Here is a 21,997-nt window from a genome sequence, read left to right on the forward strand (position 1 = left end):
ACTCTGATTGGCTCCAATCAGCAGGAAAGGACAAAGAAGATTCTCCTCAGCGGCCAACAAACTCCCCTTTCATGCAGATTGTCTTGTAGGATGCTGGAGATATAGGGACCCTGCTGGGACCCTGCTCACCAAAAAGTAAAGGGTCTAAGACCCCCCCAAGACCCTGGACAACTACACTCTTGCTCCTATGACTTCTTCTGCAAAGCTATTTCATATGTGTTCAAAATCCTCAGAAACCTTTTATCTCCATTCTGGGATCATCTGGCACATTAGCATGTAACACTTCTACTTAGATCAAATTCCTTATTAATGTCAATAAAATAGAATTCCAGGCAAGTGTGTTTAGATATGCAATCCTAGTTTCATATCCTTTGTTTTGTTTTATCCGAAAGGCAGAAAAATGCAACTGTTCTCCCTTTTGCCAGTGAAGTCCTTCCAGGTGCCTCCTATTCAATTTTTTCCTCCCCTTTCTTTCTATATGCATAGAGTAATTGGAGGGTTAGTTAAAATAATTTAGACAGGTAACAATGGTAACAATTTTGTTCTTGATTTATTGGCAGAAGGTACCATAGCTGTGGCCTCTGTCTATTACAGGAAACCAGTCAGTTCTCCAGTACTGCCTTTTTCTTTCCCCTTCTTCTGTAGTGTAACGGTTAAAACAGGCATCCCAGGCTGCCTTGCACTCTGCAGCCCTCAAACGTGGGGGAGGAATGGCTCACAGTGCCCATTGACGCAAACAGAAAGAAAAGCATGCTTACACTCCTGCGTTTAGTGGTTTGGCTTTTATTTGCTTTTATCCAAGGTTTTTGCTCTGTTATATGCTGAAATTGCAGTGTCTAGAAAACAGTTTTTTTCAAGGTCCATATTGTGGAATGGGACCACAGTCTGTGGAAGCTACCTTGCAGTCATTATCAGCTTCACTGCTGTTTCCACCAACAAACCTCTGTGATTTGAAGCTGAAGCTGTTCAGAAGCATGGCAGTCTTAGCTAACTTTTAAATACATAGTTCCGCCAGAAGGCAGTGTGATATACTGGTTAGAGTGTTGGACTAGGAACTGGGAGACTGGGTTCAAATCCCCATTCAGCCATGAAGCTTGGTGGGTGACCTTCAGTGAGTCACAGTCTCTCAGCCCCACCTACCTCATAGAGTTGTTGTGAGGACAAAGTGGAGAAGGAGAACCATGTATGCTAGAAAATGCAGGGTATAAAATAATAACAGTGAAGTTATAGTTTGCCTTTCCCTGAATCATGCCCTATTTTCTCTTTCAGTATTACCCAAATCCTCCCAATCTTTTCATCTACTGCAATAATCTTTGAATGTGCCTAATTTAGAGAAACAAGTTCTTGAGCTTTATGTCTGTGTGTTCTGGCAATAAGGCAGCAGGATGAACTTCTGGTTGGGCCAGTAAAATTCTGACCTCTTGGCAACCCTAGAATTAAATATTCCTCTCGCCTTCCAGACTTCCTTCAAAGGAGAACTTGCCTTTTTTAAGAGTTTTGTATGAGTAAATTCTTATCCTTGCCCTGCCCTTGCTGTCAGTCCTGCACAGGAAAGGAGGGGTGCCAGATGCACACTAAATGGCATTTCCTAACTCTGTGGAATTGGCAGCCCTTAATACTGAATTGAAAAGGGTGTCAGGAACTTTGGTTTTCACTTGTAAATCTATTAACGTTTCATGCATGTGTGCATACTGTATAAGCAAGATCAACAATGAGATTAATGTATACGGAGGATGCATCAAACTGCTTTTGGGATAGTAAAACACTGGAATCCAAACTCTTTGGATTGTACCTAATAAAATTAATCTCAGAGTAGACCTGTTAAAACCCAGAGTTTGGAAGATTACTTTAAAAAAATAATAAATTACAGTTACAATTACATGGCCCCAAAAGTAGTAATTAGCATTACAATTGCTCTGTGAATAACGGAATACTTTACTTTTTCTCAAAAGTAATCACTACAGTTACATTTCAGTTACTTAAAAAAAACACCTATAAGGTGCTGGTCTTGGCTGCTGCACATCTAAGTAGCCTAGAACAACATTAAAAATAAACACACACGTACAGAGGTAGTAGAATAATTATTTTTATCCATAAGATAGCAATGGTGGTCTCTCCACTGGTGAGGGAGGTGAGGAGGGAGGCTGAGGCCACTACTCAGATCTTTGCATGTCAAAGCAAGTGCACCCCCCCACTCAGCCAGCAAAAATGATCTCTCTCACTTAACCAGCTCCCGGACCCTGCCCTGCCACCAACTAAGGGACACTCACCCAAGCAAACATTTTCCCCTGAGATGCAAAACAGTTAAAATACTGCAAATGCAGCACAGTAGCCGGAGAGGGTGGTGGAGGCCACTTTGTGTGCCAAGTGCAAAAACACACGTGCACACTCTGTCAATTTTCACCTCCACAGTTCTTTATCTCCATTCTGCTGCAGCCTCCTTCTCCTCCTTTATCCATGTTCTTGCCCTCCGGCTCCTTTTTCCCTCCACTCCATTCTTCACCACCACCATCCATTTTTTTAAACAATTGTTTTCTCTACTCCACCCCGTTTCACTCTCCATCTCCTCCCTTGTTGCTTCCTACCCACACACAGAGCATGAGGGAAGAGCGACGCTGCGCAGAAGCCCAGTTTGAGGCACATGATCTTCATCCACAAATCAGAGGAGCAGAAGACTTCCTCTGCTTCCCCCCCCCCAAGTAATGCCCAAAAGTAATGCTGGAAACATTACAGTTACTCCACAAAAGTAATAAAATTACTCCTAGTTCTATTGCAATCAAAATGTAAAGGAATTACCTACTTGTTCCTCAAAAAACTAATGAATTGCAAGCAATTCGTTACTTGTAACGAATTACTTCCAAGACCTGTTAAAATCAATGGGTTTAAGATAGTCAATCCCATTGATTTCATTGGGTCTACTCTGAGTAAGACTTAGTTGGGTACAGCTCTTTGTCTGTGGGAGCAAGTCAGTAATACTGAACTCTTCCACTAGTTATAAAGGAATTGCTTTCAGTAAGAAAGCTTTTGGTAACAAACATTTCACACTAGGTAAAATTTGGAATTCCTTCTCCCTCATATTACCTGTGTGCTCAGTGGGAGAAGAGTTCAAACAGGTCAAGAATTTGCAAACCTGCGAAGGAGAATCTCATGTGAGATTAGCAGAAGGTGCTTTTGGCAGACTGCTGGGATTTTTTGCAGCGTCTACACAGCAATCTGGATATTATACAGTTGCACAAAAATGTAAACTTGTTTGGAAACCCTGAACTCTCATACAAGCCTTTGCTGAGTTGTTGTGAGCTACCTTAGAAAACATAGGCAACTCCATAGCACTGGTGTACATCAGCAACTGAGCTGAGCAGGGAGTGACCTGTGATATTCACTGTACACTTGGTTTGGTATTCCTTTCTAAATTGAGCAATGGAAAAGGATTTGTCATATCCTGCTGTGTGTTTTAAGGGCATGGTATGGTGTTCGAGCCAGGATTCTGGTTCAGTCAGCCATCAAGTCTTGTAGAGTGAGTTAGGAAGTATACTGATCCCACCTAGTGGTGAAGAATCATTAACAGGCTGCATAAGATGGGAAAGAATTTTTGGTGTTAGTAACATGCGGGGAGGAGGTGGTGGAGGGAGCGGGAAAGAGGAGGCTGACAGCGAGTAAATTCTTAGGTTATCCTTGGGGAAGGCTCTAGGATCAGTTTGTTAGGATCCTTTTGGACCTCGGAAAAAGATTAAAGATGCAGAAGCTTGAACGGGAGCATCACTTCTTTATGGACTCTGTGCAGTCACACACATGCAGTCTGCACCAGCATAGAGGAGCATTTAAGAAATATCTAAAGCTTCAGATAGCATTTTAGCCCCTCCCCTTGAGCAGGGAAAACTCAGTGCCATGCAACTGACTTGAGAGTAGGAAGAACTTTTCTTTTCCTTGGTTCTTTTTTGACCATGTTGTGTCTCACCAGTGTCCTGGCAGGAGTTGCCCAGAACAAGAAGAGACATCAGAGGAAGGAGCATACCCTGTTGCTGGCCCTATTATTTGCAGGGCTCAAGGGAAGTTGACAGATGTGGACAACTCAATTCCATAGGAAAAGATACTCCACTTGAAAGCCACAGGTTCAAGGAACCAGTGTGCACCAGTTAGTTCTGTTCCCGCAGCTCCAGACCTGCCAAGATCACCTGAGAACCCTAGAACAGAGATGGCAGCATCCCTAAGTGGAAGCTTAGAGCCAAAGACACAGTGTTCATCTGCCAGCACAAGGTCTCACATCCCTGAACCCTGCTCTTCAGGAAGAAACTAGGTTGTTTCTTCTACTACAGATCCAGGCCATAATGATATACCGGGAAAGACTGGAGCAGCAGAGACAGCTATACAGTAGAACTCAATAAGGATGAGCCACTTTTTTCTGCTGAGTGTTGTCATCTGAGGCAGAATTTTGAGCCGTGCAACAGGGTTGTAGTAATAGGACAGCCTTAGCGTTTTGTTAGTAGCTTCTTACATGAGATTTGCTTGTTCTTGCAGTTGTTTTTGCCTCATAATATTTCATCAGTACTCTTTCACTGGTCTCTGACTGTCCAAAACAAGAAAAGAAAAATCCCTCACTGTGTCAGACTTCAAATCCTCTTCTCAAATGTCTTTTCATCGTTAACAACAAATACTGTGTTGTCCTCTCCTTGTGTATGGCTCAATGGACTTACTAAAAAATAGTTAGAGTTGTGGGGCTGAGTTTCCTAGCTTGGACGTTCACAATCTTTTGTCTGGGGGAGTCTTATAAAATCAAATCCTGTCCTCACTGCTTGCAGTTTACCAAGGAGCAGGCATGCTACAATAGAGCCCTTTCACTTCCTGCTTATCTCTGGGAAACGACCTTAAAGACCTTGGATGAGATAGCAGCTGCTTCAAAGCTGAAATGAATAGCTGGCAAATCCATCTCTGGAAGGGATTTCAGAGGAGCTATATAAGCTATTCTTTTTCATTCTAGAAAGCCTTCTACACAGAAATCATGCAAAGCTTAAGTTGAGGGGGTAATTGGAATATGTCATTCATTCATTAGCAATCACTCATAGCTGAGTAATACTGTCTTCCAAGATAAGGTCTTTAACAATGGGTCCGTAAGTGACTGTGGAGGCCAATTCTGGATCCACACAGCCTCCCACAGTGAGGACATAGGTTTCAAGATGGAAGATGGTCACGATGAGGATTTGTTTGACGTGCCTTCCGCTTGGCTCGTTTGTCCCATTCGCCCTGTATTCATGCTTCTTCGAAGTCCACAGCACCTTTGATAATAGCCGACCTCCATTTGGGACGCTCATGGGCCAAGACTTCCCAGTTCTTGATGTTCATGTTACATTTTTTTAGATTTGCTTTAAGAACATCTTCAAACCTCTTTTGCTGTCCACTGATATTCCGTTTTCCATCCTTAAGTTGGGAGTAAAGTAGCTGCTTTGGAAGACGGTGATCAGGCATTCAAACAACATGGCCGGTCTAGCAAAGTTGATGTTGGAGGATCATTGTTTCAACACTGGTAGTCTTTGCTTCTTCCAAAACGCTAACATTAGTCCGTCTGTCTTCCCAAGTAATTTGCAGAATTTTCTGGAGGCAGTGTTGGTGCAATCTTTCAAGAGGTTGGGAGTAGCATTTATAGATGGTCCATGTTTCACAGGTGTACAGTAAGGTCGGTAGTACAGTAGCTTTGTAAATAAGCATTTTGGTCTCCCTGCGAATATCCCGATCCTCGAACACTACGCTTTATTCAGGAGAATGTGGCATTCGCAGAGCTCAGACAATGTTGAATTTCAGCATTGATGTCAGCTTTTACAGAGAGATGGCTGCCAAGGTTCTTCCTTGGAGCCTACATTGAGGAACAATATTAATGGCCATAGTGGATCGAATTAATCGGTGATCTGTCCAGCAGTCATTGGCACTCGTCATGGCCCTAGTGAGGAGTACATCACAACGATCTCTGGCACGGACAATTATGTAATCCAGGAGATGCCAGTGTTTTGACTGAGGGTGCTTCCATGATGTTTTAAATTTATTTTTCTGGCGAAAGAGTGTATTTGTAATAACAATATTATGCTCTGCACATTTAGTCAGAAGTAGATTGCCATTCAGGTTGCTTTTGCCAACTCCTTCTTTCCCAATGGTTTCTGGCCATAAATCAAAATCACGTTCAACTCTTGCATTGAAATCACCCAAGAGGATAATTTTATCCTCCTTAGGTATCTCTGATAAGATGGTGTCCAGCTGGTTATAAAAATTTTCCTTCATGTCTTCATCAGCATCTAATGTTGGTGCATAAGCACTTAGAATAGTTGCCTGCTAGTTTTTGGCGAGTTTTAATCGGAGAGTTGAAAGTCGTTCTTTAATGCCAATAGGAACTTCTGACAAGAGCTTCACAAGATTATTTTTAATAGCAAAGCCTACTCCATGTATTCATCATTCCTGTTCTGGCAGTCCTTTCCAGAAGAAGGTGTAACCTCCTTTTTCTTCCTTCAGTTGTCCTTCTCCTGCTCTTTGAGTTTCTTGGAGTGCTGCTATGTCAATATTAAAACGTCTCAACTCCCTTGCGATGATGGCAGTCCTGCGATCAGGACGTTCACTATCTGTATTGTCCAGCAATGTCCGTATATTCCACGTTCCAAAGTTCAGTTGTCTTTTGCGACTCCTAAGTGGTGACCCCTCTGGACACGGTGATCCAGTCAGGGAGAGAGATGAGTCAGACTATGTACTGGAATATGTACTGATGATCAAATAAGTCTACATGCACCAGTATGAAATCCCATATCAGTATGGATTGCAACCTTGGTACTGAATCTTGTTATGAGAAAGTTGTTTGAGTTTATAGTTACTATGGATTTTACGTCCTCATCTTTAAAATTGCCTTTCTTGTTTGTGGCTTTAATGCCAGCTAGGTGTGCAAATGTGCCCTACACTCTGATTTGTTTTACAACATTCATTTATAATGACAACATTATCACATGAGCCAATATCCCTTCCTTCCTTGTGCTTAGGTCAGGGATGTGTGTGAAATATTTTTGTTAGCAGTCTCCATTGATAATTTAGACTTACCTAAGGTTTTTTTACACAGCTGTTTACATGTTGTTGATTCAAATTGACTTTTCCCAAATGAAGTACTTTTGAAGTCTTGTTGAATGTCCAGGTTGTCACTTGCTGTATCATATATTGAAATATTACTGCTAGCCTAATGTACTTCTGGAAAGTGTTCCAGAATAGTGGGGATGGTATTTGGAGCCTAGATAAGCAGTTCTCATAGTAAGGCTGTGATTAAAACGTGTTACACATGTTCACTTTGAACCTTTAAAAATTGTCATGAGGGCTAGAATCTTTTTCAGTGCAGTAAAAACTGGTTCTTCAGATGCCTGATTCTGCTTCTTAATAACAATATTATGTGTTTACATGGAGAACTTGGCAGCATATGCAGTGCATATAATCCTTCCTAATGTACTACATATGTTTTCCTTAAAAGTTTTCAAATATTACTTTTTCTGTCTGTGAAATACTTAAGTCAAGTGACTAACTGGTATGATCAAATGCAGCTGATGTACAGACACTCATGTATGCTGTTTGGAGTTAACGTTTTCCCCCAACCTTTTCCATCCTCCCCATTGTCCTTCTCCTTTTGTCTTTGTCTTGTCCTGCCTAGGTTTGAAAAGGGACGGATCTATACTTTTATTGGGGAAGTGGTTGTTTCTGTAAACCCTTACAAGAACTTGAATATCTATGGGCGTGACATGATCGAACAATACAAAGGCCGGGAGCTGTATGAGAGGCCCCCTCATCTCTTTGCCATTGCAGATGCTGCATACAAAGCCATGAAGAGGCGTTCAAAGGACACGTGCATTGTAATATCAGGTGTGTTGGGGGGAGGTACCTCCTACTTCTTCTTGAGTGACATTCTAACAGTCTGTTTGAAAACTTAAAGCAAAGGAAATTAGTCTTGCTGCAATTGTGCTGGTTCTTTTAGTGCTGGGATGAAGTTTTCAGCCCATAGTTTCCTGTTGGTAATTGGAGGGGGTGAAAACCATTGGAGAAAAAAATATTTTATTGGGATGGGGAGAGAAAAGACGCTAGAAATGACTCAAACAGCAAAATGCTATAATTCCATGTGTAGTGGATGCTCGGAGTAAAGTGTGTCCTGATTTATAACTACTTTTCTGAAAGCTTAGAATCCCTTTCTTCTGTCCATGCCTTCAGGTGAGAGTGGCGCAGGCAAAACCGAAGCAAGTAAATACATCATGCAATACATAGCTGCCATTACTAATCCAAGCCAGAGAGCCGAGGTTGAAAGGTGAGACATCTATGGCCCTGGGAAGAGTGAACATGTTTGAATGTAACATGGTGTATGGGGCTGTCCTTGGATAATGATCTGAAAGGTTCAGCAATAGCTTGCTGTTGGATTGACTGAAGGCCTGGGGTGAAGCTGACAGCACAGGGCACAACTGCCCCCTACCTGGCTTACTGGTTTCTGAGCACAGTTCCAGATGCTAGTTTGAAAATGGCTTGAGTGTGACATTTCTTTGGCACTGCTGCTTTCTGTGTTCCGTTATAATCTCTACCATTAGCCTCCAACATATTCTGAATATTGTGAATAGGTACATATGTATTTAAGAGCATTTACATACAGCTTACCATTTCAAAATTCTAGTGTACAGTCTAAAAAACAAGCAATATATCATTAAAACATTCAAACAAAATATCAGCTTAAGACAGTAAAACAGCAAAATAAAAAACACAGAAAAGCATATAAAAGTGAATAAAACAATTTTAGAATATTCAGAGGTGTAAAAGGGTCCAGTCTTATGGATCAGGGAAAACCTGGGCGAAAAGATAAGCCTTCACAAAATATCTGAATCAAGTGATGGTTTCTGCTTCACTTTTGGCAAAGTGAAGGGCATTCCACAATGCAGGAGCAACAGCAGAAAATGCCCATTTTTGAGTCACTGCCCTGTGGTATTCTGTAGGGTGCAGTGCAACAAGTAGAATTTCCCCAGATGATCTAAGTGATCTTACAGGTTTGTACAGGGGCAGGTGGTCTTCTAGGTAACCTGGTCTCAAGGTGTCAGGCCCAGGATGTGACTCGGGAACCAGACCAACGATTGTAGTTAATTCGTGTTTTATTAGGGTAATGTCCAAACAAAGACTGCGTTTTCTCATGAATCAATACAGGGATACAGGTCCTGCGGCATTGGGAGAAAGTTGACAGAGCAAGGGACTTCTTCCCGCCTGTTCTTTAAGAAGGGGCCAAACGGGCGTGCAATCTTTCGCTCCTCCTTAACTGCCCCTCAGGTACTGCCCGCCTTCCCCCCCTTCTCTCCTGTCTTTTCAGCTGTCTGCATGTGCGTGGTGAGGGGGGAAGCATCACCCCCTCCTCTTCTGAAGTTTCCGATTCCAGGATGGGGGATAGGGGAGGGGCTGATGGTAAACTGCCTCCCCGCTTTTCGGCTGTGAGCAGCCCTCCCTCTTCCCCCTCTTGCTCTGAGCCTGAAAGAGGGGGAGGCGTGAGAATGTCCAGGGAGGGCTCAGGCTCCCCGTTGCTAAGCGACCTTATCACTGGCAGTTCCTCTGTTTTGTCTTCGCTCCAAAGGGGGGAAGTTCCTCCCCCTTCCCTCTGCCATCCATCCGAATACTCTTCTCCCAACTCTCCGGGATCCAGCTCCCCGGGATTGGGACCCCAGCTCTGCCTTCCGACACAAGGTGTGCGGGGTTTTATATGTTAACAAGACCTTAATGTGGCCCAGTAGCTGATTGGCAGCCAGTGCAGTTCCCTCAGCACAAATGTACACATCCAGGTGGCCCACTCAACAGTCTTGCCACAGCATTCTGCACCAGCTGCAACTTCTGGACTAATCCAAAGGGAAGCCCCACACAGAGTCCATTACAGTAGCCCAATCTTGAGGTTTCCATGCATGAGTCACAGTGGCTAAGCTATCCCTGTCCAGGAAATGGTGTAGTTGGCATACCAGCCTAGGCTGATAATAGGCGCTGCCTACCACAGAGGTCACCTGAGCCTCCAATGACAATGGTGGATCTAGGAGCACCCCCAAAGTACACACCTGTTCCTTCAGTGGGGTTACAAATCCTGTCCAGAACTGATCAACTCACTGATGTGAAAACCGCTCACCTACAAAGACTCCATCTTACCAGGATTCAGTCTTGGTCTGTTTGCCATCATCCAGCCCGCCATGCATCCAGGCACTGGTTTAAAACAGTTATAGCCTCTTCTGATTCAGATGTTATGCAGAAACACAGCATGTCTCCAGTCTCATAATGATTGCTCCCAGTGGCTTCATGGTATTATCTCTGTATCACAATTGGGTACTAAGGGCACATGGTGGTTGTCCTAGACTACGCATTCTCCTGTCCTTGAAGGCCTGCCAAGGTGCAAGAGTCCTTTTGTGTACAGTCTTTGGTCTGGCTTTTATTGTGGAAGAGATGGAACTTTAAATATGTAATATTGGAGCCAAACAGGCTATTTTTGTATTTATCTTTCCAAACATTTGGAATGGAGTGAGATTTAGATGCAAACAAAGAATGAAGTGTCCCATAGTACTGGATAGAACCACATGCCGGAGGGGAACTGTGTGCTGAAATGCATTCTGGGCTTCTGCAGTTCAGCCTGTCACAGGAGCACAGCTTGCTTAACCCCACAATATAGCTAATGTGGCCATTTAGCTGCTTGCATATCAAACATGTGGATATGCAACTTAGAAATACATCACATCTAGACCTGGTTTCCTGTTCCTTTTGCTATTTGTCCATGTCTGCTCTCCAAAGGGTGAAGAACATGCTGCTGAAATCTAACTGTGTTCTGGAGGCCTTTGGTAATGCCAAAACCAACCGTAATGATAATTCCAGCCGGTTTGGAAAGTATATGGATATCAACTTTGATTTCAAAGGAGATCCAATAGGTGGGCACATCAACAATTACTTGCTAGAAAAGGTAAGGTGGCCCTGTCAGTAAACTATAATGATTTTTCATGGACAAAGGTTCATTTTAAAAATGATGAAAAGGATCATGTTCTATGCATCTGCTGAGGAGAGCTCATGGCATGTGTATGTCTTACTCCCAGGGGAGGGGGGGGAAATCAAGAGTTGGCTTGTAACACAGAGAACTTTCCAGAAAATAAAATCACAGCAGATGGCATGGTTTTAAAATAAAGGTTCATGAGGCAGTAACAGAACTTTCTATTACATGTTTAATAGTGGGTTGACGAAAACCTCACTTAAAAATGGACTGGATGATGGGACTGTTTTTCTTTGCGTGACTGTAGGAGCTGTCTGGCTTTCCTGTAGATTTCTGTGACAATCTGGTGTTTTGGACTTTTATTTTTAAGCATCTGCATTTGTTGCCCTGAAGCCTATTTGCAAAATGAATGTAAGCAGTCTCTCTCTCTCCCCCCTCCCTCCTCCCTCCCCCTCCCCCCTCTCTTGTATTCTTCCATATTTGGTATTAATATGCTGCTTTGCTCATAGTGACACACTTGGGATAACCATTATAACTGTGGTGGCTTGCAAGGCATTTTATTGATGTTGGTTTCCCCCTCAAATTAAACCGTGAAAGAGATTCTGTTGGGTTGGTGAGCATCGCATGTTTGGAGTTCACCCACTTGGTTACGTTGGGATAGCCCCTGGATATTGGGAGAGTCTTGAGATCTTGGATTACCTAAATGCTAATGAAAATAATAGACTCCCAATTTGTCCTCTTTCAACCAGCTTTTTTGTTGATCTAAACTGCCCAGTAGTAACCCTTGGGCAAGCCCTTTGGGCATTCCATCCCACCTTACCTCAAAACTCCTAAGTGGTTCAACAAATATATAAAAACTGTCCTGTACCTGGATTGTAAATGCAAAGTGAAATTGCTGCTCAAGTGCTCTGGGCAATTCAGTTGCAGTACTTAAAGCTGTGTTGAAATCTGGGCGAAGGGTCTCACCTGACAGAGGAGATGAGATAGATTTTGGTTAAGATAGCTTTCAGAAATGGCATCTGGGAATTGAGCCTGTGAGGAACTGTAGGGTCATACAAAGCCGTAATTAACTCATGGAATTTATCACCAGTAAATGTGGTGATGGCCACTGGTTTAGATGGCTTTAAAGGGAGCTAGATAATTTCATGCAAGGTATTGCAAGCTATTGGGCATAATGGCTGACTGGAGCTTCAGGATTCAGAGGCAGTGTGCGTCTGGATGCAAGTTGCTGGGGAACAAACAATGGGAAAGGTTGTTGTCTTCATGCCCTGCTGTGAGCTTACCAAAAGCATCTGTCTGGACAACATGGAAACAGAATTTTGATTTAGGTGGAACTGTGGTCTTATTCAGCAGGACTCTACATTGTAATAATGAATGTATGGGGTGTGTAATCAACATTTTAACAGCTTGGCACTGTAGATATTTTGCCATTGCTCACTAGCAGTTTCAATCCAGGCTCCATTGCATGGTGGCAGTATTATAGAAAAGGAGGATGCTAGATTCCCATTGCTGCTGCCACATAAAGATACTTTGTCCCTGTGCATGAGTGCTGTGGCTTGGTCATGCTTCCTGGACTATGGCAGCAGCAGTTCTAGCTCCCTGGAAAGACCTTATACAGCTGTGCAAGGGGCAGCTCAGCAATGGGACATATGTAGGGCTACATCCGTGGTCCTAAATCTAAGGTCCATTGAGGCAAATAGGTGATGTGTTCCAGTTGTATTGCAAGCCTCTGAATTTATGTTCTAGCAGCACAAAATGGGGGAAAGGACTGAATTCCTGGTAAGTCTTCTATCTACTTAAAGGCCAATTAAAATTTGGCAAGCTTAAATAAGAATCTGGCATGGTATTTAATTTTGTGCAAACGGTTTCCCACTCCGGTGTTCTGTCCTGAGTCTTCCAAAACTTTGCTAGTACTCTCCTGATGTTTTTGTAGAGAGATCTAAGCTTTGTTGGGTAGCAAAGACACCTCGTAAGATTTCCCCCTCTTGTTTCTCCCTAGTCACGGGTGATTGTTCAGCAGTCAGGAGAGCGGAGCTTTCACTCCTTCTACCAGGTGAGCTGTTAACTGGGTATGTTGATGTGAAACAAGCAGCCATGTAAATGATTTGCCTCTGAATTCAGAGGAAAAGCCCTTTGGTTGCCTTTTGCAGTGTCTCTCAGTGTGTGTCAAATACTCATGAGATGCTACATCCCACTTTGTTTACTAATTTGTGCAGGGTGTACTTTGTATGCTTAATGAGTCATGGATAGTTATATTGCACATACTTGTGCAGCCATTTACTCTAGAGAGCAACTTACAGACCATTAGTTCCAACCCCTTGCTCAAAAGTAGGCTCTTCAAGTCTCACTCATCCAAATCTAATGCTAGTTGGGGTTTTTTTTGTTTTCATTTCTGTTGGAGGGGGTGGTGATGCTGGTTCTAGGTACAGATGGAAATAATTTTCATATACTCCATGGTTTTGCGTTCAGTTTCTGCAAGCAATTAGGTAACTGGATGCCTGTCCTGGACTCTTCTGCTGCAGGAAGTAGCCCCTTAGGCTAGTCCTTTTCAAAATGACAACCTATATAAACTAGCTTCAGTTGGAAAGTGCTCTTGTAGGATCCCCTGTTTAGAGCTTCCTGCCTTATGGCAGTAAATCTTGTTACTAAAACCTCCCTCTACAGTCTTTTCATTGAAGAAGTGAGGCAATCCTGCCATGGTTTGTGCCATCAATTAGACAAATATTTCCTCATCTTTTTAAGATATCTTCAACAACTTGTTTTGAAAACTGCAGGGAGTATTCTTCCTTCAACCTCTCTCCTCCCCTTCTTTTCAAATTCTAGTAATAGTATAGTAAAATGAATTCAGATGGAATAAATGAACCACAGTGCACATTTACAGGGCAGGCAAGATGACCCCAGGATGGCCAGTCATACTGATCCAAAAATAAATTTTCCTACTCTCAAATACCACAATGAGATTTTGCATGTGTAGCACAACCCAAGCCATGAATCCAAGAGAAAATGCAATTGCTCCTTTAGTTTAAGACTGCTTCACCCCAGATCCCATCTTTGGTCAGGGGAGGAGAGACATGTATGCTTTTTGAATGGAGGGTGTCCTAGTAAGCTCTGAGATGCCAGGTGGAAGATCTTATTGAACAATATTTACTCCAATGTACATGGCCAGGGCTGCACCCTTGCCAGCCAGGAAGAACTTCACACCAAGAGGGTGGGGGGAACCAACCTGCCTTTATCTATTTATCAATGAAGGAGCAACTGCTCCAGTTCCTGCTTTCTTCTTCCCTCCCCATTCCATTTTTCCTTTTGTGCTGTTATGTTTAGATTCTGAGCCTGTGGGCAGGGAGTAGATCAGGATATTCTGGTAGATCTCTGGGTCACTTGAAATAGATCAGCAAGGGTTTCTAATATTTCTAACAATAACGTCAACAAAACAGGCCTTTTCCGCATAAATTGGTGTTGAAAACAAATCCCTAAGCTCAGAATGTGCTCGGAGTAACCCTGTTTGTTAGTTCTGTCTATATGGCTCTGGTAGGTAGATCTTGGGGTTCTAGTAACAAAATAGATTCAACAAACCTGACGTCTGCCCACCCCTGCTCTATAACATTTAGAACATTTTAAGTGTTTTTGATGATGATGACAGTGTACAACTGAAAAAGAAGCCATTTATTTGGACAACTGACTCTCCAACACTCTCTCTTCAGCTACTCCAAGGAGGTTCTGAGCAGCTTCTACGCTCCTTACATTTACATAAGGATTTATCTGCATATAGCTATATTGGTACTGGAGTACAATTAAAGGTGAGGGTGTTTGCTGCTTATGAGGTCTCTCTCTTTCTTGGTACTTTTGAATTATGGCATGATCAGCTGTATTGTGTTATGTAATACTCTGCGCAGCTCTGACTGAATTTATGCACTAATGCCAATCTAGTAGGCTGGTTTAGAGATTATGCTAATAGTTTAGCATTATGAGACCAAGCCTTGGGCTTGTATGCTGTCCAGGGGGATTCTAGCAGAGCCACAGGGAGGGATTACACATGCGCTTCTGTTTTGGATTAACTGCAGTTTGCTGTGTTGTCCAAACCCGGACAAACTGCAGTTAACTATGGTTGGTGAAAACAAGCCACAAGATTTGGAAGAATCAACAAGATCCCATTCCCTCTTTCTTTATTCTGGCATAGATCATGTCCAGGTTGACCAAGGCATTTTCACTTCCCAAAGCAGATTGAAATTAATCTAAATAATCAGTTTTGTTCAAAAGTGTCTATAGAGTTTTCTGACCACCACCACGCACTTGAATGCCTTGCTCCCAAAATGGAAATATGAGTTTGGTCTAAAATTGCCCAGTTTCAACAGAGTCAAGAGATGGTTTCTTAAGACGGATAGTTACAACTGCCTTCTTTGAGGCATTGGAAAGCTCTCTCCTCCCCCAAATGCCAATTATCTTCCTATAATTAGGTGCTATATACCATGTAGAGCAGAGCTTAAGAGTGCACATTGTGGCTTTAATTTCTCCACACAACTTGTCCTTGGCTGAAAACAGCTGAAATTCATAAAAACAATTGCAATTGATTATCAGTGGCAACTAGCCACGATGGCCAGGTTCTACATCCACAGTTGGAGGCAGTATATCTCAGAATACCTGTTGCTGGGAATCACCATGCAGAGAGTGCTGTTGTGCTCAGGTCCTGCTTTCAGGCTTCCATTGGGCATTTGGCTGTGAGAACAGTATACTGGACTAGATGGATGGTTTGGCCTGATCCAGCAGGCTGTTATGTTCTTAACTAAGTGGCCTTCTAGTACAGACTCTGCAGACAGTGTGGCAACCTGAAATGGAGCAAATGCATGTGACTTTTGTTAAAATGCTTTGCATATTGGTCACTTGGCTACTGATAGTTCCTGCAGTTCACTTATAGGAGGCTGTATATGCCTTCTAAAAATCCTAAATAGCTCTACTGGATGGCATTCTGTAGAGATAACATCAAGATGAAACATTTGCAGTCTATTCTTGTTTGCTTGGAGGTAGGTCCTATTGTGTTCAGTGGTGTTTGTTTGCATAAGTATGTGCAAGATTGCAGCATGAATTGTGAAGAAAGAAAAATTAAGTGTGCGAAAGAGTTGAAATTCTTAAGTTGAGAGACAGGAAAACTAATGAACAAAATATTATAGCAGTCAACATAAGTTAAAATGGTTTGATTAAGGATTTTAGTACAGTGAGTAGATAAAAGGATGGTGGATTTGTGTGTGCGGGGGCATGAGAGAGAGAGCATGCACAAACCAATAGACCTTTACTAAAGCAGATATGTTAGTTGAAAAAGAGAGAGTAGAATAAAAGATACTGCCTAAATTCATAATCTGGCATTGACAGGAGAGCTTGCAAAGTTAGCTGCAATTCAGTCCAATATCTTCTTGGGCAAATCATTCTATTAGATCCCCCCACCCCTGTGGAGATTTTATGATCCCATTAGTTCTGTCCTTATCATATAATGATCTTGTCCATGACAAAAGAGTCATTTGAAGGCTCTCCCACCCACAGATAATCTCATCCTAAAAAGTATTCACTATACACAAAAAGAAATATGGGATATAGAATTCTGCTAGATGATAAATTGACTTTGAGGAGTGATAGGTCAAACCACACAGGGCATTTTGGATTTTCAGAATAAATATTATGCAGCATCTGCAGGGCTTTTTCTTTCCAACTTGCCCAGTGCAGAGATGGCCCCCATGTTTTTTCTTGTGTAATATTGCACCATTGGTGTCCATGTTGACCATGCAGTGTTATTACCCACAGCTGACTCATTTGCTATTTCTGCTTTTTTTTCAGTGTTCTATCAGTGATGGTGCTGACTTCAAAGCTGTTGCTGATGCTATGAAAGTAATTGGATTTGAACCAGAGGAGATTCAGACAGTATACAAAATTTTAGCAACTATTCTTCATTTGGTGAGTAGGAGGATGCCGTAAACAATAGCAATGGGTCTCTAGACTACTAGACATGGGAGTTGTGTTCATGTTGATATGAGCAGCAATCAGGAGAGAGAGGGACAGTTTTGATTAAGGATTATTATGACAGAGCTGCAGCACTGGAAGACGAGAACTCATTTCTCCACAAATCTGGAATGTTTCCTGTCAGTAGTAAGCAAATGTAGAGACAACTGCTTTCTGCTGTTGCAATTCTTACATTGGATCTACATCCGGAAAGGTGTTGAATGCTTCTCACATTTAATGGCCAGGAATGGTCAGTAAATCTCAGAATCCCTTCACCGAGGTAGTGTCCTGCCCAGAGCCCGATACAGGAGATGGAAGTGAGACTGGCAATAATTCTTGCTTTATTAGAGTCACGGTTACATCAAAAGCAGTGTGTTTCATAGACCTAACTAGGCTGGCTCACTACTAATGCTAACTAGGCAACTAAGCATTCTCTGCAGCTTATGGAGTAAGTTGACTCAGCACCTGAACCTTAAGTAGAGAAGGTCTTCATTCGTAATCTCCGACTCCTGTGTGGTTCCACCCTCTGACTGTCCTGCTTCTCGTGTCGTCTTGCGCGGGGCGAGGCGGGGCGAGGCTCCGTCTGCTCGTTGTACAGTACAGGCTTGCTAGATGCTGGCTCGACTTCAGGAGAAGCTTAAGACTCCTGTGAGGAGCCTTATTATTTGATGCTGTTTTGCCACAGGATAATAATAATAATAATAACATTTTATTTCTAGGCCGCCCATCTGGCCGAATTAACGGCCACTCTAGGCGGCGTACATAGACTAAAATATAACATAGAGTAAAATATAACATATAATACAAAACAAAACCCCAGTAGTCTATAGACATCCCGAGCAGCAGGTTCACGCACACATACACACACACGGTCTCTGGCCCCTTCAGCAGTTGCTGCTTTTGTAGCTGGAGAGAGACAGGGCCCTGCCCTTCCGGGCCAGGTGGAAATCAGCCAGAAATGCAGGGAGCAGGTCTTGCAGAAACTCACACAGGTAGATGGTCTCTGGCTCCTTCAGCAGTTGCTGCTTTTGTAGCTGGAGAGAGACAGGGCCCCGCCCTTCCAGGCCAGGTGGAAATCAGCCAGAAATGCAGGGAGCAGGTCTTGCAGAAACTCACACAGGTAGATGGTCTCTGGCTCCTTCAGCAGTTGCTGCTTTTGTAGCTGGAGAGAGACAGGGCCCCGCCCTTCCAGGCCAGGTGGAAATCAGCCAGAAATGCAGGGAGCAGGTCTTGCAGAAACTCACACAGGTAGATGGTCTCTGGCCCCTTCAGCAGTTGCTGCTTTTGTAGCTGGAGAGAGACAGGGCCCTGCCCTTCCGGGCCAGGTGGAAATCAGCCAGAAATGCAGGGAGCAGGTCTTGCAGAAACTCACACAGGTAGATGGTCTCTGGCTCCTTCAGCAGTTGCTGCTTTTGTAGCTGGAGAGAGACAGGGCCCCGCCCTTCCAGGCCAGGTGGAAATCAGCCAGAAATGCAGGGAGCAGGTCTTGCAGAAACTCACACAGGTAGATGGTCTCTGGCTCCTTCAGCAGTTGCTGCTTTTGTAGCTGGAGAGAGACAGGGCCCCGCCCTTCCAGGCCAGGTGGAAATCAGCCAGAAATGCAGGGAGCAGGTCTTGCAGAAACTCACACAGGTAGATGATAATGACACCTGCCTTAAAGAATCCAGTGGGGGTGGGGTGGGAATAGATCAGGCCCTTAAAAATGATGATATGTCTGCCTTGTCCCTGAGTACCACTTCATCTTCCTTCTTTTCTAAAGACATTCTCCTATGAGTAGAGGATCTTATGCAACATAAGGACTAAGGCTTTAGTCCTAACCCCACCTACCTAGGGGTAAGCCCCATTAAATTCAATAGGACTTCTGAGTAGATAAGGTTAGAACTGTGATGTTAGATGACAGAACCCTATAATCTTAACTAGAATTTCTGGACCAACAGCTCTCAGATGCCACCCTGGATGCCATGCACTTTTCAGCCAGGACTGTTGCAGCCTCTGCTGTAACCCACAGCCTCTGGGATGTGGATACTGCATCACATTCAGATTTATCCTTGGCACTATTTAAAGGGGTGGTGGTCATCTCTTCAGAGAAGAGATCTTAATAGAAAAGAAAAAGACCATGCCGTTGTCTCATAAAAAGGAAGGTAAGAAACAGCCCAGGTGCCCTTATTTCCTTGCAACCGGAACTTCTTTTGCCCTAGAGATGGGGAACCTGCAGCTCTACGGATGTTGCTGGACTACAGATCCCATCAACTCTGACCGCTGGCCATGCTGGCTAGGGCTGATGGGATTATCTGGAGGGCCACAGCCTCCTCATCCCATGCCCTAAAGAGTATAAGAATCCAAAACCAACCTAATCTAGATTCTCAGCCAGACCACAATCCCCACCCCTTCACCGTCAGCTCCAGCAGGCCATGGTTGTAGCACAGCTCCTGTGGAGCAAGGTGGTCTGGGGAAGACTAAAATACTTCCTGCCTGGATATCTTTGGCAAGAGGTGTCTTGAGTAATAGGGACAGCAAGGGAGGGCCTCCTAATAAAGGTCTAGGTCAAACCTCCAGACAGTCTGATGACAATTCCTGAAAAACAGACATATACACAGCAATCACTTTGGCCTAGCCTCAACTCCAAGGATATTCACAAAAGTTATGATCACTGTGGTTGTTTGTCTCCACCTCCAAGGTATCCATACTTAGATCTACTCCTCAGATCCTCTTCTCAAACCAGGTGTTCTAATATCTCTAAACTACTTTAGCCATCTTACACAACCATGGTTCCTAGTAAATAGCCAGAAAAGCCACATGCCTCTATCATGGTGCCTCTAGCACAGAGGCACACCCATCCAAAGTAGTGGTTACCACAAGCACAAACCTTCCTTGGTAGCACAGTGTCTGGGTCAAACAGGCCAGGGAGTGTGGCCCCCTCTAGAAGCCAGCTGCAGCATCAGCTGGCTGGAACCTAGGGCAATCAAACTAGCACTGCAGTCCTTCCTACCTCTCCTGATGTGCTTGTAAGGATAGACAATACTTTGGCCAAAGCCCACCTGAACAGGGGGCACTAGATCCTGCTCTCTGTATCTAGAGGCAGAGTCTATCCTGTTCTAGGTAGAGGCAAATCTGTAGTCAGTTTCAACCCAGCACAAAACAGAGTGCTCAGCATTACAGTTGATTTCTTAAGATGCTAGTCCATAAACCTGGTAGAATGGTAGCATTCCAAACTCTCCAGAAGCAATTTAGTCTGCCTCTTGTGGATCTGCAGGTGTGACAAACACCAAAATGCCACAGTTGTTCATCAAGGTCCTTTGCAACTGGTTGCAAGTTCCTTTGCAACCAGGGCTAAAGTTATAGCATGAAACTTACTTTTTGTTTAACCTCTTTGGCCTGCTTATAGTATCACTTGCCTTGAATTGTTAACTGTATTTTATGTATTTTTATTTAAATGTTTTTCGTGTTTTTATTTATTGTGAATGATGGCATTGTGAGCCACTTTGAGTGCCCATTGTAGGGTAGAAGGGTGGGATACAAATATTTAAAATAAAGTCATGAGAGTTAGAGAGCAGTGGTCCACCTTATAACCCCTTACTTGGGAGAAGAGGCTGCAGAATTCTGTAGTTGGCATTATTAGATCCCTGGTTTCTACTCATCAGTAATCTTCACCCAGGGCCCAATTCTCCACCCAAACCCAGACAGGGTGGATCTAGTCATCTGACTTCTAAAAGACAAGCCCTGTTCACCTAGGCTATCCAGCCAAGGTATTATCCACCATGCTAGCTTTGAGATGACCTTTAACCCTGAGAATATGTGAAGCTGCATGGAAGGCCTGCGGAAGATGGTGTAGCCGTAGGGGACTGGACTTTCACTCTTCTGGCATCGTAAATTCCTCTGAGGTTACTACAGAATGGCCTGGATATGTGACTTAAGCCAGCACCAAATCAGGCTTCAGTCATCCTCAATGGATATTTGGGTGCCCTAGGATCAGATTAGATACACGCCTCTGTTTTCTAAAAGAGGCCTCATTTCTCAGTCCTCTGGTAGTGCACAGATTTCCTTCATGGAGCCTAGTAATCCTTAAGGCCTTCACAACATCTCCCTTTGAACTCCTAAAGGACATTTTTGTTATGTTATGTTTTATTTCTAGGCCGCCTTTTGGCCAAAAAGGCTCCCAAGGCAGCTTACACTCAAATAAAAAACACAAATAAAAACAATACAATTTACAAAAAATCAAACTAACAAAATTATAGCATTTCTAAAAAGCATCAACAGCTATCCGAAAGCATTCGTCTTCCCAGTAAAGGACAGTCTAAGATTTCTGTCTCTAAAAGCCACCTTCTTAATGGCAATCATCACAGCCTGCAGGATTTGAGCTAGGGAGCCCTCCATATCAAGAATCATCTGCATATTTTACACTAACAGAGTCATTCTTCAAGCAGACCCAGCTTTTATTCCAAATATTAATTTAACCTTTCATAGAATGCAAGAACTGATTTTACCTTCCTTTTGCCAGCATCCCTCTCTCAAAAAAGAGAGTATTGTAAAAACAAGATGTTCAGCATTATACTTTAAACATACAATCAGTCAGAGTTTGTTTCCTTTATTCAGTTCCTTTTACCTTATGGGAAAATGCCTCAAGCACCACATTAGCCAAATGGCTCAAAGCTTTTATTTTTCTAGCCTACAAGACTCTACATCTCCCCAAGTCTGAGTGTGGCAGTCCACTCAGCAGTGGCAGTGGTGGCTTCAGAGATTTGTAAGGTAGCCACCTGGGAATCATCTTCCACCATGAACAAACATTACAGAATGAGCTCCTTCATCTCTGCTGAGGTGGCCTTTGGAAGGAGAGTACTTCAACATGTTCTGCTTCCACCATAATATTTCCCACTGATGAGCATCTAAATTTGACCTGCCCTAGAATCATGGTAGGTTAGGTATATGCCAGTATATTGGATGCCTCCATCACCCCAACCAAGAGAGAAACGTTGATTGCTCATTGTGAATATACTTTCTAGTTGGGATCAATGAGGCATACAGTTTGCACCC

General features: G+C 43.3%; 1 protein-coding gene across 1 annotated transcript in view; it reads left to right on the forward strand.

The window, feature by feature from the left end:
- MYO1D (myosin ID) overlaps window positions 1–21,997 on the forward strand; it is a 178,239-nt gene that overhangs the window by 29,988 nt on the left and 126,254 nt on the right. Inside the window, exons 2-7 of the mRNA XM_061588024.1 lie at window positions 7,661–7,869; window positions 8,212–8,305; window positions 10,792–10,957; window positions 12,981–13,034; window positions 14,683–14,778; window positions 16,805–16,921. Of these exons, the coding sequence (XP_061444008.1) occupies window positions 7,661–7,869; window positions 8,212–8,305; window positions 10,792–10,957; window positions 12,981–13,034; window positions 14,683–14,778; window positions 16,805–16,921 (736 nt within the window). The remainder of the gene's footprint in view (window positions 1–7,660; window positions 7,870–8,211; window positions 8,306–10,791; window positions 10,958–12,980; window positions 13,035–14,682; window positions 14,779–16,804; window positions 16,922–21,997) is intronic.

Source organism: Rhineura floridana, chromosome 11 (assembly GCF_030035675.1).
Source record: "Rhineura floridana isolate rRhiFlo1 chromosome 11, rRhiFlo1.hap2, whole genome shotgun sequence".
NCBI lineage: Eukaryota > Metazoa > Chordata > Lepidosauria > Squamata > Rhineuridae > Rhineura > Rhineura floridana.